Source organism: Musca vetustissima, unplaced genomic scaffold (assembly GCF_032173495.1).
Source record: "Musca vetustissima isolate MV318-11 ecotype Yass unplaced genomic scaffold, APGP_CSIRO_Mvet_v1 utg15531, whole genome shotgun sequence".
Lineage (NCBI taxonomy): Eukaryota > Metazoa > Arthropoda > Insecta > Diptera > Muscidae > Musca > Musca vetustissima.
In genome coordinates, this window is record NW_026882214.1 from 190,656 (window position 1) to 210,094 (window position 19,439).

Sequence of the window (19,439 nt, forward strand, 5' to 3'; positions counted from 1 at the left end):
ATTTCAAATAAACGTTTTGTCTTAAAAAAATAATTTATTTTATTTTCAGATATCTTCATGCTTCTATTTGTTTTTCGAGACTCTTATACCGTATTTCAATGTGATTTGACAAGTATGCAAAGAAAACAAATGTGTTTACCCATTTGTGAAGAAATTCGCTAATTACAACAAATAGGAATTCATTTAATTATATTTGAAATACAATATTTAAAACCGCTATAACTTTTGTGCATAGCATCCGAATTTGTGAACGCGAGCAGATTTCGAATCAGCATATTTTTCTTAACCTATGTACCAAAAATCATAAATGTGCTCGCAAAAAATGTTTTCAAATTTTTTTAATGGAATTTTAAAAGAATTTTGTAATTTCCCTTATATATGAAATTTTCAATTAAACAGATTTGACTGCCTATCACACGTTAGCAATGTTATAATTATGATATTGCTCTATTCTTCTCGTTTCAGAATTCGCCGTTAGGAAGAACTCAGTAACGCATTAAAGATTTTTATTTATTTGAAGTACACAAGAAAAGTTATTAATAACTTTTCTTACGGCAAACAATGAAAAACGACGTTGTTCGGTGGTCGTTGGAAACACGCAGGAAGACATGCGTCAATCTCAATGACAGCGAAGAACATTGGCGATTTCCAGCAAATTATGCTGGAGGGACATCACATAGTACAACATTTCCAATCTGCACATATCCGAATGGATCGTTAATTCAGTTCTTAAGATGTGATATTTTATACAAAAATAATACGAAATTAGCGGAAGATGTAAATAATTTTACAACATGTTCCGAGCAGCAAGTTCGACAACTAGAGTGGCATCATTACTTAAACGAGCATCGATATGAACTTCGAAAGCACAGTCCTCGCAGCTGGGTCATATATATGCTTCAAATTTGCATTGCCATTTTATTGTGTTCCTTTAAACCCGGTTTCGTTGCATGTGTGGATGTTGATAACAATTCCGCAATCGATGTAAACCTACTGCCGTATGAATTAGATTACGCGGATAGCGAAGGTAGTTTAGGAAATCATTACACACACACTTGGGCTGTTCACATACCGGATGGTGATATGAATAATAAAGCGAATGACGTAGCGCATGATCACGGATTTGTTAATATGGGCAAGGTAAGTGCGCAAAAGTCATTTTTTACATAAAGGCATGTTACATAAAGGCATGTTACAAAAGTGTCATTACCATCGTAAAAACATTATCAGCACGAATTCAACGAAAATCAAATAATGAAAAGCTATTTCACATGCCGTACATATTGCCGCATTTTCAAACTGAAATTCATTTTCATTTAAACAATTTTTTTGAATTTTTCGCGCATAAATATATTAATTTGAAATGTAAAATAGTACATAAATATCCTACCTACACTGATATTTACTGTTTTTAATTATTTACATTTTATTGCACCAATCTTTACGATTGCGTTTCATATATAAGATTAAAATGCAAAAAATAATAAAAACATTGCCTGCTTGAAATAAATATAATCATCTTACCATTTGAGAAGAAATTATTATATTCAGAATTTCGAATATATGCGCATGTTGGTAGGACTGAAAAGACAAAAAAATTAGGTGTTAGTGATGACAAGTTTTCGCTTAAATACTAATATCTTATAAATATATTTGAAAGGAAATTCAGAGCAGGTAAATATACGTACTCTTCATAAGCCAGGATATACCTTTATAAGATATAGTCATTTAAATTTATATGGAGTAGTAGACTTGTAATTTAATTAAAATCGGCCGTTGAGGTTTCAAATTGCATTTTTTGAAATAAATAAATTCGAATATTTCTAAATGGGCCTTGCAAGAACTCATACTATAAGTTAACATTCCAAAATATAGGTTAATACAAAAGCAAAACTACCACTGATACAATGTGCAAAGAGATTAACATTCTCAATGAAATTGTTAACCTTAGATTGAATTTACATGGGCATCATACGCCAAATCAATATCAAGTATAATCACTAAACCATAGAGGAGAATGTACACCAAAATTGCGCAAAACTCACAATATTTTGTTTCATTATATATTCCGAAGATTCCCCTACTCTAATTTTCCCTACTTATTCATTGAACTGTAATGCATCATTCTAAATCATAAAATTTGGTATAAGCTTGCGCTAATATGAAAAAATCATAAGCTAATCGGATGATATTAAAATAGGATGTATTAAAACCTGGACCAATTTTATGCTGTATGCCAATTTTTATATTACGGGTTATATTCATCTTTTACTATACATTTCCCCTATGCTTGACGTTAAATTTCCAAAATAAATAGCTTTGGTTTTCCTTCTACCACAATACTACCTATACCACAATACTACCTATAAAATCAATTGTATTTTGAAGAACATGGTAGAATCTGTAAACGCAGAAGACAAAAAATTTTTACAGCTAACACCTTTAGCTAATCTTTTTGCAATTTAATTGAAATCGGAATTAATAAATTCGAATCGAATTGTTTCTTTTTTTTGAAAATGAAAAATAAACCATTAATCATTTTCAAGGAATCTCAGATCTCACATTGCAATAAGTGATATGTTATTTAGCGGGGACAGAACTTCTTGTACGACTGTTTCTATAGTAACTCAATTTTGCTTAATTCTACGTTAACATATGTTAATCGTCGGTTTTATCTTTTAGATATTTGATGATCATTATCTTTTCGCTCACCACAAGGTCGCTAAACGCTCGCTCGAACCGTCCGAACATCACCAAGCCAGACTTGATGAGGACGAGCGTGTAGATTGGGCTAAGCAACAAATTGCTAAATCCCGTCGAAAACGAGACTTCATACGAATGAGACCTTCACGAACTTCATCAAGATCGGCATTATCAAGGGTAAAGGCTATGCCCTTTACGGACCCTAAGTGGGAGCACATGTGGTATTTGGTGAGTACATATAAAAAATATATGTAATTGCAGTGAATAAGCATTTCTTCCAGAATCGAGGTGGTGACCTGGACATGAATGTGATTCCTGCTTGGAAAGAAGGTATAACGGGGAAAGGAATTGTGGTGACTATATTGGACGATGGCCTTGAGTCCGACCATCCTGATATAATACACAATTATGTAAGTTAGTTAATGTGTTTGAGCGCAGCAGATACAATAAATACATTGACATATTATAGGACCCGAAAGCTTCGTACGATGTAAATAGCCACGACGAAGACCCTATGCCGCACTACGATTTGGCAGATTCGAATCGACATGGCACAAGATGTGCCGGCGAAGTTGCTGCTACCGCTAATAATTCAATATGTGCGGTTGGCATTGCATTTGGTGCCAGTGTTGGCGGTGTCCGAATGTTAGATGGAGATGTTACAGATGCAGTCGAAGCTAGATCATTATCCTTGAATCCCCAGCACATTGACATATACAGTGCCTCTTGGGGTCCAGATGACGATGGAAAAACAGTTGACGGGCCAGGGGAACTAGCTTCTCGCGCTTTTATTGAAGGCGTCACTAAAGGAAGGTCCGGAAAGGGTAGCATTTTTATTTGGGCTTCAGGAAATGGAGGCCGGGAAATGGATAATTGTAACTGTGATGGCTATACAAATTCCATTTGGACACTGTCAATTTCTAGCGCCACCGAAGATGGCTTTGTGCCTTGGTATTCGGAGAAATGTAGCTCTACTTTAGCAACAACATACAGCAGTGGAAGCCAAACTGAAAAACAGGTTGTTACAACGGATTTACATCATTCTTGCACAGTTTCACACACAGGGACATCTGCGTCTGCCCCATTAGCGGCCGGTATCGCTGCATTGGTGCTTGAATCTAACAACAACCTAACGTGGCGCGACATGCAGCATATTGTAGTTAGGACAGCAAAGCCAGCAAATTTAATAGATCCAACTTGGTCAAAGAATGGTGTCGGAAGAAGGGTAAGTCATTCATTCGGTTACGGATTAATGGATGCCGCAGCCATGGTTAAGCTGGCGCGTCAGTGGAAAACAGTGCCCGAACAGCAGCGATGCGAAATTAATGCACCACATGTCGATAAGTAAGTGCGCGTTTATTTAGATTTTCTAAATAACTGGTATCTAAATATTTATTTCAGAGTTATTCCGCCCAAAAGTCACATAACATTGCAACTATCCGTTAAAAACTGTTTGAACATTAACTTTTTGGAACACGTTCAAGCTAAAATAACCTTAACATCACAACGAAGAGGTGACATTCAATTGAATCTAATTTCCCCAGCTGGTACCAAAGTAACGTTACTAACTCCTAGGTAAGTTCTCAAGCAATACAAATATGTATTGTGTTGCTTAATAAAAACGCTATAAAAAGACAAAAGTATGTACACCACTTTAATTAATAATTTAGAACATGCCTTAATAGTATAGAACAAGATACAACAAAATGTATGTTCCTTTGAGAGGTAGTGGCGCCCTTAACCCTTAGTTAAATAATTTGGTGTAATAAAGTGTTTTGGTCTTGTATGGTAACCTTAGCGGAATTCACGAATGGATGTGAATATACAGCCCTTGAGCCTGAGAGTATTGTAACCCAACAAATATAATTGTTTTTTGTGTTGTGTTCCCCCGCCAATTTGAAATGGTATGCAAAGAATTTTTGCTATGTTGCTGAAACATATTAAAACATATAAATTCAAGTTATTTAATGTCATGTTAAAGTTAGTCAGCCTCTGCAGATTTCTACCAAATCTCTGTTTCGATGTAAGCAATTGATTTACCTCAAAATGGTGATGCCTTAATATAATCTAACAATATCTTGACCTCATCGTGACTTTAACTGTTGTTTTCATTCATATTTTTCAGTCGTGTTGGCGGTTTATTTGGGATACCATTTGTATTTTATTTTTGCAAAATAGTCAGGCTGAATCCCGGTTTTTGTTTTTATAAAATTTTTTTTCTAAAAAAAAATTAAACTCACAAGAAAGTGGCGGCAAAACAAACCTTTTTGGGGTTAACTGAACTTTCATGTTCTAGGCCTTCAATACTAATTTGCAAGCATTCATGAATTCCGCTAGTATAGTTCACCAAGCCAGTGGCAACGTATAATTATCTTGTAAACGATTAATTCATATACAAAATTCTTGTCACATATAGAGTCCACGATACTTCGCATTCTGGCTTTAATCAATGGCCCTTCATGTCTGTTCACACTTGGGGCGAATCTCCACATGGCAATTGGCAATTAGAAATTCACAACGAAGGACGATATATGGGTAAGTAGAAATTTTATGATCGTTCATGTTGTGCCCAGTTTCGAATATTTTCAATCGAAAGGAGGTATACTATACACATGCTGTTTGTACCATATTCTAATAAATATATATTTTATAAGGCTGATATTAATGTACTTCTTTATTATACTTAATGCTGCTTCCATGGATATTTAATCAAAATTAAATGTTGATATGTTAAAATTAAAAATGTTTCTATTTGCATCGTTTTTGGATATGTTCACAAATTAAGGACATGCTCTTCTAAGGGAGTGGTCGTTAATATTTTACGGTACCACACAATCGATAGACCCAAACGATCCCGTTTCAACACCTCGCACCAACATTGATATAACTACCCCGAATTCTAGTTCTACAACTACCAGCTTGTATCAAATTTATTCGGCACAATATCCGCGCATACCAGCAAACAATTTCGTTTCCTCTAAATTGGGATCGGGTGGGAAATTTTCCTCCAATAAACTAACAGTAAATCCTTCGAATATAGTTAACAATTTTGTAGTGTCCAATGCAACATTAAACAACGTTGTCGGCAATAAAAAAATTCCAGCAAAGCAGGGATCAGCGGCGTCTCCCAATAACAAAAATTCAAAACAAAACAAGAACTATAAATCGAGACCTCACGAGAATCTGAAATCGAATAAAAATATCAATAATAGTAAAGCAAAATTAAAAGAAGGCAGTACAACATCAACACAGACGCCAAAGAACAAATTTTATCGCATTTCCCAGCAAGGAAAAATAGCATCATCATCACCTGAAAATATAAAATCCAAAACTGCAAAAAATCAGCAATCAGCGGAACGATTACAAGCTTCGTTTGATATTAAGTCAAATAGGAAAGTAATTGGAGATTTGCCAATCACCACGTCTAAGAAGACAGTGACGCCCGCTTCGATAGAAACCAATGCAAAGTTGCATTTTAAAGCCACAAAGCAAGTAAAAAATTTGCTTTCGACAAAAATTCCTACGTCAACCACTGAAGTACCATTGACTAATCGGATAAGACCTGCATCCGTATCGTCCAACCAACGCATAACAAAACTCTTTGAGCGTTATGAAAAAATACAGTCGATCTTCCCAGAGTTTCAGCCCTATCAGCCACTGCCTAAAGATAGAAGTGAGAACATTAGCAAAATTGAATTCGATGAGTCTATAAAGCCGAACCAGACAATTCCATCTTCATCTAATGTGTCCACAAACCCAACCGGAAGTTACACGAAACCATCGCGCGAAAACACACGTAAATTATCATCAAGTTTTGTCCCCGACCAAACCATCATACAGAAACAGAAACTCCTAATGGCTGCAGCAGGAGTTAGTGATGGAAGTCAAAGACCACTCAGCGGGACAGTAACATCATCGCAGAGGAAAATATTTAATGGTACAACAGTTGTAAATGTTGCCTTGAGATCTGAAATTATTTTCTAACAATAATATCATTTCAAAGATGATGTTACGCATGACTATATCGTTTGTATTGAAAACTCAATTGTATTTATTTTTTGTTATCAAGATGAAACAAGCATATTTTATTAAATTTACACACTAGAAAAATGTTTCAAGAAGTAAATGTTTAATTTCGTTAATATATTCCCTTTTATTTTTTAGCAATAAAACAATTACTTTAAAGATATTTGTTGTATGTGGGAATAAACTTCCGGCAAATTTGGAAGTTTAGTTAAAATTAATTTTTTTAACGCAATATTTATATATTTAGCACTTTAGAGTTTTAATATGTTTCTTCACAATTAAAATAATTGTTTTTTAATTTTAATTTTAAGTGATTATTTATAACTCTTTCGAGTCGAGCTTGATGATCTAAGTTTTGCAATGAAAAGGAAAGCCAGGAGAAAAAGCCACATAGCCCAATATACCTGATGAGCCGCTTAACCAACGGCGAAACGCGTCGCATAGTGGTGGGTACGTAGGTTCTTCTCCTGGCTTTCCTTTTCATTGCAAAACTTAGATCATCAAGCTCGACTGAAAAGAGTTATAAATAATCACTTAAAATTACTGTCAAAGATCACTGCCCTTACAAGGCAAAATTCAAATAAAAAATAATTTTAATTTCAAAGCTTGTGGTAAACTCCCGAACTGACTGAACCTTTCTGTACTCCCACATACGGTCAAGTATTTACGGCACTCACTCGATAGAAGTATTATTTTGAAATTATAGTATGTGCGTATGCTATGTATACGAATTATACGTATACGTTTGTATACCGCTACCGTTAGATACAATGCATGTTATTATTATTAATGTTTAATAATTCAATTTAAATTCTTTAACGGTGAATGTTTTATTTCAGCTCAAATTACTCAATGGGATTTAATTTTCTATGGCACTGAAGGACCAGCTCAGCCTGAGGATCCCGTTCCTATAAGCACAAATAAATTTAATTCCTTTTCTGCTGAATCTGAGCATAACAATGTTGAATATGACCCAAGCAGCCAGTGGCGTGATATGCAAAAGGCACGTATTTTCCTCATGCAAAAATAACATGTAAATACATAAGAAACGCAATTGTGAAGAATATGAGACCCCTCGACAGCTAAAAAATTTGCACTCACTCCTACTAGTAACTCCCCCAACAAAACGTTAACATTATACGATGAGATGTTCAGTGCACGTTTCGATTAATTCCAGTTTTTGAAAAATCTTACATTTTAGTGTCAAAGAACTTGGTATGGTTACATTTTAGTGTCAAAGAACTTGGTATGGTTAAATATTTCTTCATTTATAATATCTTTCCTAAATAACCAAGCGCAGTTATGCACTCTTAATTATCAAGTTGAATTCACATTATAATGTGATTTTAAAAACAACGTACTTTCATAGCTTTTCTTAACTTTTTGTTTTAGGGATTTAATCGACTGTAACTCCTTTCAAAATGCATCGTTCGCACAGACCATACTATCCTATCACACATTGGAGTATACATATTAATAATTGGAAATTTGTCTAGAATTGATTTAGCTTTAAATTTCGTTTTGTTTATGTAGCAAAAAGTTAAAAACTTGTTGTCACATTTCAAAAATTTAAGTTGTAATTTAGAGAAGAGTCCTGCTTCCCATTAAATATGGTCCAAACTTCTCTTCTGGCAGTTCGATCAAACTTTTTTCTTCCTATAAAAAGACCAAGAGGTCTTAGATTCTTTATATGTTTATAAACAAGAAATCATAGACATAGTTATTTTTATATAAATACATTCACGGACCCAGTTTTGAAATATACACAACAGACTAATATGTACAATTTTAAATTAAAGTTAAAATATAATAATGATATTTAATAAATTTTGCTTAATTTTTTTCAGCTCAGTGAATACGGAATGTCGAATCATGATCGCACAAACACAAGCTGCCTGAAGGCTACAATAAATCTCCAATGTTTAGGTTTGTCCTTATTAACAATTTTATATTCCTACACACATTTTAACAAGAATTTCAATAGAAAGAGATAATTATTTTTATCAATGCCTCTAACTGTAAGCTTAATGGGAAATGTTAGCCATTATATACCTTGTACAGAGTAAACAATAATTTAGTTATAACTTAGCCAACAAATTATATACATACATATAGATTTAAGTAAAAAATATTATATAGAATCAAATTTTAGAACCGACAGAAACAAGTTTTTTTAATATCGTCACCAACAGGTGACTTGGAGACGAGTACATAATACTACTGCAGAATTAATGGTTGTTTACTGTATGTGCATCAATATTTACACATCTTAATTTTGCTTAAGACGTCGGAATCTTCCACCATAATTGATATAGGACATATATGAATACGGCGGACGATTCGTAAAAAGAAACAGAATATGCAGCCTTATTCTGGACACATATTCCCCGTGAAATTGTTCGTTCTTCCCTTTAAAGTTATTCTGAACCAAAAATCTCAAAAAATTTTTTTTCGCATTCTCGCTTTTTCTTATACTGAGTGAAAGTTCGATCCGCTATGAGGAAAATTAGCTATTCTGAATTACAGAGAGTGGGAGAATATAATGAAATTTTGTGCAAAATATTCGCTAGTAAATTAAAAGGGAGCTGACTATAATAACATAATTTTTATGAAAAATATTTTTACAATAGTTATTGTTGACAATTATAAATATTATGGTTTCACGTATATTTTTAATTCAAAGGCAATACTGAAGATTTAAACCGAGTTTGATGAAATAGCGGAATTAAGACATATTGTGTCACGATGTGATACTCAAAAAACAAACAAATTTAGAAAATAATTTTTTTTCAGCAATGGAGCAACTTAAAATGAAGAAAGTAGGGAATAAAGTATAAAATAATTGCTCACTTTAACAATTAGAGAAGATAAAATATCGAAATGAAAAAGAACACAATTATGTAGTGAATTATTAAACTGTGAATTAATTGAATCCAATCTCGCAGATTTCTTCCCATTATTCGTAAAAAAATGTTGTCTTATTCGTAATCTCGTTGTAATTACATCAACAGAGAAGCTGTTTCGAATGCAGTACATGTTACCGCATTTTCAAAGTTCTTTATTTTATTTTAATTACAAAGCAGTTTTACGGTGGATTCTCTTCATTTGAAATTTATATTGTTAGAAATTTTAATAACAACAAAATAAGTAAAAGTTGTTGTTAGAAAAAAAATCAATAAATAAAAAAATTGTGAAATTAGATTACAATGGCATAGCTTAAATTATAATGTGCCAACACGAATGCTTTTTTCAACCACCATTAGAAAATTCGTCACTGTTCACACAAAATAAGGGGAGCGAGCGAAAGCGGGAAAATTTTCGCTTGTGAATTACTCCCCGGCGAATGTCCAGAATAAGGCTGATAATTATCTTAAAAGTTATTTCCAAGTCATGATCAAATTCAATTATGTACTAATATATCCAACTTAAAAGTGTTAAAATATTAAATTCGGACGGAAAACCAGAAATACTGTCAACCCCACATAAAATCTTAGAAAATCGTGATCGTTGCATATTAAACGCATAATTAAAACGCTATTTTAAAAATTGTGATTAAAATAAGTAAGTATTCATGGTACTAACAACTATGTAAATCTTGAATACTGGCTGAACTATTTACATATATGGAATCGGTTATAGAGGACTGAGAGATTTTCTAAGCATTTCAAATTCACTCATCCACCATATTTACAATTTTGTTTATTTGTGAGCGAAGTTAACTGCTAAAAGTACTCATTTAGTACTGTTGAATGACTCCTTTGCTTATTTGTTATGTGTTAAAAAGTCGATTTTCAGCAAACTCTTGTTTACCATGCTTATTTGTCGACGCAATTACATTTGCCTGGATTTTGGGGTTAGGGAAGATTAGTAGTCAGTAACTAAATCACTCGACTTATAAAATAACATTTCTAATTAGGCCGTAGATAGATATTGGGAAAATTATAGTTCAGTCCAGTTGAAACTATGTTAAATTTGATTTCAACAAATTTAGCTTTTCCAACCTTCTATTATAAACCAATAGTTCCCACATTGCAGAGAAGAGAAATTATGCTCCTGATTCTTTTCTCCGTATTTACAGATGGAATAAACATATCCAGTTGTATTATAGGACAAATATAATTTTACTAAATCAAATGAGGATGTATAATTGCGTGCAATAAAATATATTAAGTTTACTTTATTTTTTTAGATAATTGATGTTACAGTGCAATTTCAATAGTTTTTTATGTAATTAACACGACTATAAACCACATATCTCTGTTATAAACTATAGCAATATATACATGTATGTTTGTTCAATCGTTAATTTTGTTTATTTTTTTTCTTTGTTGTCGAGATATAGTCGCAATAAAGCTCTCATAGTATAACAGTGTATACAAATAGTGTTATTTGTGCGCCGTGCGCATTGATTGAGTACTGTTCGTCTTACCTATCTATATGTGAGATATGTTCAGCTCAAATAAGTATCCCAATACAAACACAGTCTGTGCGTGAGAATTACCTTCTCTAAAATAATATTTATTTTCAACATTCCATGTTGCATTTTGTTATACTCGTATTGTTCGCTTAGCAAGATCATTACACGTGGAAGTCATTGCTCCGGAATACGACATGGCTATGGGGGAAGGTATCCAACAATGGGGGGTAAAATTTACGCATGTTGATACGTCGTAACACAAATTGAGTCTAGATCACTAAAGGAAGGAAGATGATTATTTTTTTACAACTTAGTGTACTTAAATGCCAAATTGTTTAACACGAAGTAAACTAGGGAATATACTACGTATTATAAACAAAACTATTCCGGTGTATGCATACCGACTTAACAATTAGACACCAACATATTAATAATAATAAATATAAATATATATGAATATGTATTTTAATAAAGAAACCAATTTGTATAGTAAATAAATTGTAAGTTTGCAATAATAAACGCCAACAGTTTCATTTGAAACAAATATGTACATAAAAACTTGTCAAATCACATTTTAAACTATTGAAATAAAGAGGAACTTAAACGAAAACCAGATAGCTATTTCACATTGTATGTCTAAGGTAAGCGAAAATGTGCTTAGCGCCGCGAACTATCTCGGCGGAAAATGCAAATACTGCAAGAGTCTTTGGGAGAACCAGTTCTTAAAGAAAAATAAAAGCAACTTATAGCGAATTGGAGGTGAGTGAGAGTCGCATTTTTTGTTTTTCTTTACCTTTTGAAATTATCTGTTTATTTTTGTTTCTTTGCGCTATCTTACATTTTTGAGCGAAAATTCGCGTTGGTACTTATGTGGATCATCATGCATTAGAGCTCTCAGTAAAACTGCATAACACACATTTCCTGAATGTCATCACTGCTCCACCTACCCACATAAGTGCTTTTATTTTTGTTTGTCGGTGACTGGTAAAAATATTGCTTTTTATTTTTATGTTCTCCTCATGATTAGAAGCATGTTTTCGCTATTTTTTCGTTTTTTTTATTATTTTATCAAGTTGATGTGAGTAATGGAATTTAACAAGAAATAGAAAAGTTGCCTATGGTTCGACCACTACACCTTTCCAATACTCGGCAATATTGGGCACTAAGCAAAACAGTTTCGACCAAAATAATTAATGCCATTTACTTATGCCTGGCACGTTTAATTTCCAATACTCAACATACACTGTACAGTGAGCAAAATATGTTAAAAAAAATCCAAATGTTCTAACGAATTTTAAGTCTTTATGTATTCAAAAATGCATTACGCCATAATTCAAAAACTTGACCAATGGCGAATTTGTCCATCTGAGTTCTTAAAACACTCGGCAAGGTCTTTCATGCCTGGCACGTTTAATTTCCAATACTCAACATACACTGTACAGTGAGCAAAATATGTTAAAAAAAATCCAAATGTTCTAACGAATTTTAAGTCTTTATGTATTCAAAAATGCATTACGCCATAATTCAAAAACTTGACCAATGGCGAATTTGTCCATCTGAGTTCTTAAAACACTCGGCAAGGTCTTTCATTCCCATCAGGAATTTTACACCTCAGAACTTGAGCTCGATTTTGTTTTATAGTGTTATATAAAAAGTCTATCGCCAGTTGTTGTTGTAGCTACAACTATTTACAGTAGTGGCGATCAACTGCTAAATAGTGAAAATGAAGGATTTGAACCAAATTTTTGCCCACTGTATAATTTAGTATTTGTACTAATTTTATCAAGTTGATGTGAGTAATGGAAAGAAATAGAAAAGTGGCCTATGGTTCGACCACTACACCTTTCCAATACTGGACAATATTGGGCACTAAGCAAAACAGTTTCGATCAAAATAATTAATGCCATTTACTTAGTCCTGGCACGTTTAATTTCCAATACTCAACATACACTGTACAGTGAGCAATTTTTTGCCGAACCAAATTTTTGCCCACCGTATAATTTAGTATTTGTTCTAATTTTTATTTATGTTTATATGTATTATTTAATTATCATAAATACTTTATGGAAAGATTCTATTTTCGATAAACATGAATTAACTATTGTTTTTTCTTTTATTAAAATAGTGTGTGCCCCACCTACATTTCTCTTTAAGGGACGTTGCTACGATATTTGCCCCAGTCACACATACATTGCTGCGGGTAGGATACACAGCGAAATGCCGTACAATAATCTGGATGGAAATGAGCATGACTATGAGGAACTGCTGGCCAATGATCGTAAGAAACGCAGAAGAAACGTGAAAATAGATCATATTGAAGATTATAGCCCCTCTTCTAACAGCGACGTTAGCTTGAGTTGTGAACCGTGTGATAAAAGTTGCTACAACTGCTTTGGTCCATTAAGTTCCGAATGTGAAACATGCTTTAGCGGTAGTCAATTGAAGAGAATGCCGAACACGAACGAGTCATATTGCATTAACTTCTCTGAACGAAGTTCGGGAAATGCAATTGCATATGAGTCCAGCCGCAACTACCATTCTGTAATACTTTTCATATTTGTTGTACCTTCTGTGATAATTCTAATATTAGTAATCATTCTGACAAAATCTGAGAAAAAGTTCAATATTTGTAAATGCCAGCGCAAAGACGGCAATGAATCTTCCGTTGACTATAGCTATGATCGCGTTGCTTTAATTACTGACGAGGAGGCCCAAGAGGAATTTGATTGAAATGTTACAAATCACCGCAACTCAATTGGAACTAAAAATGTTGTGAATAAATACGTATTGATGTAAATAACTTAATCGGAAATAATATTAAATGATTGTTCATTAGTACCACATAAAAATTTGAACGCAGATAAGGCCAGAGATCTTTTGAAAACTGTTTATTTAATATTGGAAAATACTTTATTAATAATTTTGTTAATACTATAATGTATTACCATATAGCTACGAGAGTATTTAAAAAGATACAACAATAACAAAAATAATATAATTATAGTAATTCATAATGGTTGTTTTTAAAATTTATGTTGTCGTTTATTGATATTTCAAAAGGGTGGTAGAATGAATTGAGTGAATTTCTTAAGGAAAACAATATATATATATATATATATACAGTGACGAGCAAAAGTGTACAAATATTGGCAAATTCCTCCCTTCAACCCTTACAAAATCCTTAATGATTGGGATCCCAATATAAATGTTTCAGGCTTTGTTAATTATTTACTCCACAATCTTTGCTCTTTTTTATACATCGAATGTGCTTTGGCATACTCTCCACTATTTTTTTTAAATTTCACCTAGGATTTTGTTACATTCCTCTTGTGCTCTTTGCCAGAGTTCATCCATGTTCGTTAGTGCTCTGTCATAACTGCCAGGTTCCTATTCAAAAGTGTTCACACACTTTCAATATGTCGAGCATCTGCGCCAGTAAACAATCTTGAGCGACCAGATGTGATACATTTCTAAGATATTTATTTATTTACACAATTTTAAAATATAGAAAAGGCGCCGAGTAACTAAGACATTGTGCGCACGAAAATTAACAATATAGATAGAATAGATATACAAGTATATATTTACAGGACTTATGATAATATGTTATGTATGTTTAGATATTTATATAATGGTTCTGAATTAGATGTCATTCACATTATGAGTATTAAATGCCAGACGTATTGATGCAAGAATACTTTTGTTTAACAATCCTGTATTTTTTCATTTTTTAAATTATTAAAAGATAATTGGCATTCTATTAAAATGTGACAAACGGATGAAGTATCACCGCAAAAAGAGCTGCAAGGGGGCATTGTATTTTCGTAATAGTGGTGAGTGTTGAATAGGCATTTACCAACCCTGAGTCGAGCTGGGAAAACGCAATCGGGTCTGCTCAAGTCAGGATTATAGCGAATCCTAGGAATTGCTGGGTTAACTTGTCTTAGGAATGTTGAGGAAGATTGCCACATAATCCTATGTTTATCTCATTGTTTTACTTTGTAGACATTAGTTAGGGCAAATGAAAAACAGGGCATTTGTGATATGTGAGGAACGACCAATGCGCCATTTGTCATATTGTCTGCGAAACCATTTATAACAGGATGGTATCCATAAAATTATAGAAAGCAACCAAACTCCAGTTGCGAGTTCAACTGACAACGCAACTGAAATAAAACTTAACATTATTACTTTTTTAATTAAAGCTAGTAAAAGAGAAACATTTCAAAATCGCTCTCAGAGTACAAAATAATTTAAAAAAGTTCAGGAACGAAAATCTAGTAAATATGCCAAAATTAGATGGCAATACTTCAAAATCAACACAACAGCCAATCAGAAGTAGGTTTTCCTGCTTACCATTTTTACTCGGCCAAATTTCTCGGGTAAAAAGTTTACAAAGAGAACGCCATTTTGTATTGTGCTCTCTTAAATGTAATTGAATGTTTTACCAGTTTTGTGGGTTCAGGAAAGCTTTTCGAGTAAAAAGTTTCAAAACTTGTAAAATGAGTAGATTCTTTTAGGTTCTGGAACGGAACTTATGAATATCAACTTTTCTCAGTTGCTGTCGATAATACTGTTTTGACATTTCTAAAACTAGAAATATTGTAAACAAACAAATGAATAAAATATTTCTGAATAACTAATTATATGTGATGATAAGCTTAGTGGAACTATTTTTCATGATGAAAATTATGTTCAAGGTGTGTCATTTATTAGAAGGCATTTAAGAGATAAATCTATTAGAACTACCATCAGTTCTGTGAGTAGATGCTGACGTTTAGAGAAATGTTCAATCAACTGCTCATATTAGCTTGAAGGCGTATTTTCGACTACCAAAAGATGCCGTTGTGTACATAGATGAAGCCTTAAACCCTGATTTCCGAAAAGCCTGGCGGTCAACAGCAATTCCTCCTCTCTTAAAAATGTATGCAGCTCTGATGTTCAAAAAGTCCCATAGCAATGACTTCAACCTTTGCATGGCTCAACCGACAATGTCGATGGTTTTCGCCGAAGTTATCCGGCTAATAGACGAAAAACTGTGTAAAATTTGGATTGTATCCAAATTAACGGAGGAGGAAAAAGGGAAGAATAAAATTTTTTATTCGAAAACAAAGTTTCAGGGTGTTGTCGGATGTATTGATGATACACACGTACATATCATGGACCCAAAAGAAGATTTTCGCCACTTTCTGCCATTCATTTGGAATGCGTGTTGGTGGGCCATCCTATGTTTAGCTCATTGTTTTACTTTGTAGACATTAGTTAGGGCAAATGAAAAACAGGGCATTTGTGATATGTGAGGAACGACCAATGCGCCATTTGTCATATTGTCTGCGAAACCATTTATAACAGGATGGTATCCATAAAATTATAGAAAGCAACCAAACTCCAGTTGCGAGTTCAACTGACAACGCAACTGAAATAAAACTTAACATTATTGGTCTGTTCCAGTACTTTTTTAATTAAAGCTAGTAAAAGAGAAACATTTCAAAATCGCTCTCAGAGTACAAAATAATTTAAAAAAGTTCAGGAACGAAAATCTAGTAAATATGCCAAAATTAGATGGCAATACTTCAAAATCAACACAACAGCCAATCAGAAGTAGGTTTTCCTGCTTACCATTTTTACTCGGCCAAATTTCTCGGGTAAAAAGTTTACAAAGAGAACGCCATTTTGTATTGTGCTCTCTTAAATGTAATTGAATGTTTTACCAGTTTTGTGGGTTCAGGAAAGCTTTTCGAGTAAAAAGTTTCAAAACTTGTAAAATGAGTAGATTCTTTTAGGTTCTGGAACGGAACTTATGAATATCAACTTTTCTCAGTTGCTGTCGATAATACTGTTTTGACATTTCTAAAACTAGAAATATTGTAAACAAACAAATGAATAAAATATTTCTGAATAACTAATTATATGTGATGATAAGCTTAGTGGAACTATTTTTCATGATGAAAATTATGTTCAAGGTGTGTCATTTATTAGAAGGCATTTAAGAGATAAATCTATTAGAACTACCATCAGTTCTGTGAGTAGATGCTGACGTTTAGAGAAATGTTCAATCAGCTGCTCATATTAGCTTGAAGGCGTATTTTCGACTACCAAAAGATGCCGTTGTGTACATAGATGAAGCCTTAAACCCTGATTTCCGAAAAGCCTGGCGGTCAACAGCAATTCCTCCTCTCTTAAAAATGTATGCAGCTCTGATGTTCAAAAAGTCCCATAGCAATGACTTCAACCTTTGCATGGCTCAACCGACAATGTCGATGGTTTTCGCCGAAGTTATCCGGCTAATAGACGAAAAACTGTGTAAAATTTGGATTGTATCCAAATTAACGGAGGAGGAAAAAGATAAGAATAAAATTTTTTATTCGAAAACAAAGTTTCAGGGTGTTGTCGGATGTATTGATGATACACACGTACATGTTGTCGGATGTATTGATGATACACACGTACATTAGAAGGCATTTAAGAGATAAATCTATTAGAACTACCATCAGTTCTGTGAGTAGATGCTGACGTTTAGAGAAATGTTCAATCAACTGCTCATATTAGCTTGGAGGCGTATTTTCGACTACCAAAAGATGCTGTTGTGTACATAGATGAAGCCTTAAACCCTGATTTCCGAAAACCCTGGCGGTCAACAGCAATTCCTCCTCTCTTAAAAATGTGTGCAGCTCTGATGTTCAAAAAGTCCCATAGCAATGACTTCAACCTTTGCATGGCTCAACCGACAATGTCGATGGTTTTCGCCGAAGTTATCCGACTAATAGAGGAAAAACTGTGTAAAATTTGGATTGTATCCAAATTAACGGAGGAGGAAAAAGGGAAGAATAAAATTTTTTATTCGAAAACAAAGTTTCAGGGTGTTGTCGGATGTATTGATGATACACACGTACATATCATGGACCCAAAAGAAGATTTTCGCCACTTTCTGCCATTCATTTGGAATGCGTGTTGGTGGGCCATAGCAGTTAAGGTCTTCTGAAATGGCCTTCCACACATCATCGATAGTGGCTTTGGCTTGATCAAAAGTCCGCACACCGCGTGCTACAATTGGGTGAGCTTCCATCCGCCCAATAAGGACCTCAAATTGTTCTTTTGTAGTAATATTAGCCATTATGGGTAGCCTACAAAGTTCAGTTATTATAAACAGCAACCAGAAATAAATGGTTGCCGAAAATTTCTATTTGAAGCAACTGAAGTTGACAACAATTGCCATCCATAATGTAAATTTGGCAACTGGCAACGCAACTAAACTATAGTTGCCATCCGTAATGGACCCATTAGATTGACAATTTTAATTATTTTATGAAAAAATGTGGCAATTTGTTTATTAACCCACTAAGTGCGACATTTTTTTTTATAGAAAAAACTTAAATTTGTTATGAAAATTACTATTTTGAAGCTTTTTAAACATTTTTTAATAAGCAACATTTTTTGTTATAACTAATAGTACTCCTAAAATGAGAGCTTCTTTTAACAATACCGAAACATTTGGGGGGTAAAAAGTGGGTTAAGGGCAAACACTATTGTTATTATATGTATCTTTATTATTGTTAATATTATATATCGTTAGCTAAAATGCAAAAAGGCGTAATTAACAAAAACATAATTGTGTAGGAGAAGCAAAAAACTGTTTTGAATGAAAACTATAAACATGTCATGTGAAATGAAAAAGTATGTCCGGCAGGGTTATATTGCATATGATGAATAATAGACTATAATTTTTTTTAACAAATTTAGTTATTTAGTTTAATGGCAGTCATAACAATTAAGTAAAAACGTGAATTTGTTGTTAGTTACGCCTTTTTGCATTTATCAAATAAACCCACTTGTAGTTACGTCTTTTTGTTTTTTGTTAATAGAAGGTCCTTTTTTGACCGCAGACGTGTAATACTTTGTTAACACATGTAGTTTATTGACATTCACAATATTCATTCAAAAAGTCAATTTTCATTTTTTTGTTAGTTACGCCTTTTTGCATTTAGCCGACGATATCTAAAACATTAAACTACATATATCTTATAAAATTTAGGCATTACTTATTAAATACTAATTACATTCAGAATCCGAGTTTTGATCTGGATTAGTTGGTAGCATTGGATCCTGCAGTAGTTTAAGGACTACTTCAGATAGTGGCTCACTATATCGATGGTTAAGAGATGTACTACAAGACAAACTTGATATTTTTGGATCAGAAGAAAATAGGAAACTATTGAAAAGATCCTTCATTGTTTCCTCAGGACTCATTTGTACATTTGTATTTGGTGTACAGATCCTTGTAGTTCCGAAAGTC

General features: G+C 33.3%; 1 protein-coding gene across 1 annotated transcript; it reads left to right on the forward strand.

Moving 5' to 3' along the window:
• The first annotated feature begins 894 nt into the window (after positions 1–894).
• On the forward strand, positions 895–13,876 carry LOC133328438 (furin-like protease 1). The gene is made up of 9 exons (XM_061537006.1): positions 895–1,140; positions 2,683–2,931; positions 2,985–3,113; positions 3,173–4,047; positions 4,105–4,278; positions 5,120–5,238; positions 7,569–7,732; positions 8,577–8,655; positions 13,272–13,876. The coding sequence occupies exons 1-9, from the start codon at positions 895–897 to the stop codon at positions 13,874–13,876; spliced, it is 2,640 nt and encodes an 879-aa protein (XP_061392990.1).
• The last annotated feature ends 5,563 nt before the right edge of the window (positions 13,877–19,439 follow it).

Bases quoted from the DNA above. Each gene is read 5' to 3' on its own strand.
- LOC133328438 (XM_061537006.1), top strand. From the start codon at position 895: ATGCTTCAAATTTGCATTGCCATTTTATTGTGTTCCTTTAAACCCGGT. The intron at 2,932-2,984 runs GTGAGTACATAT...CATTTCTTCCAG, and splicing joins GGGAGCACATGTGGTATTTG to AATCGAGGTGGTGACCTGGA. The intron at 8,656-13,271 runs GTTTGTCCTTAT...TTATTAAAATAG, and splicing joins AATAAATCTCCAATGTTTAG to TGTGTGCCCCACCTACATTT.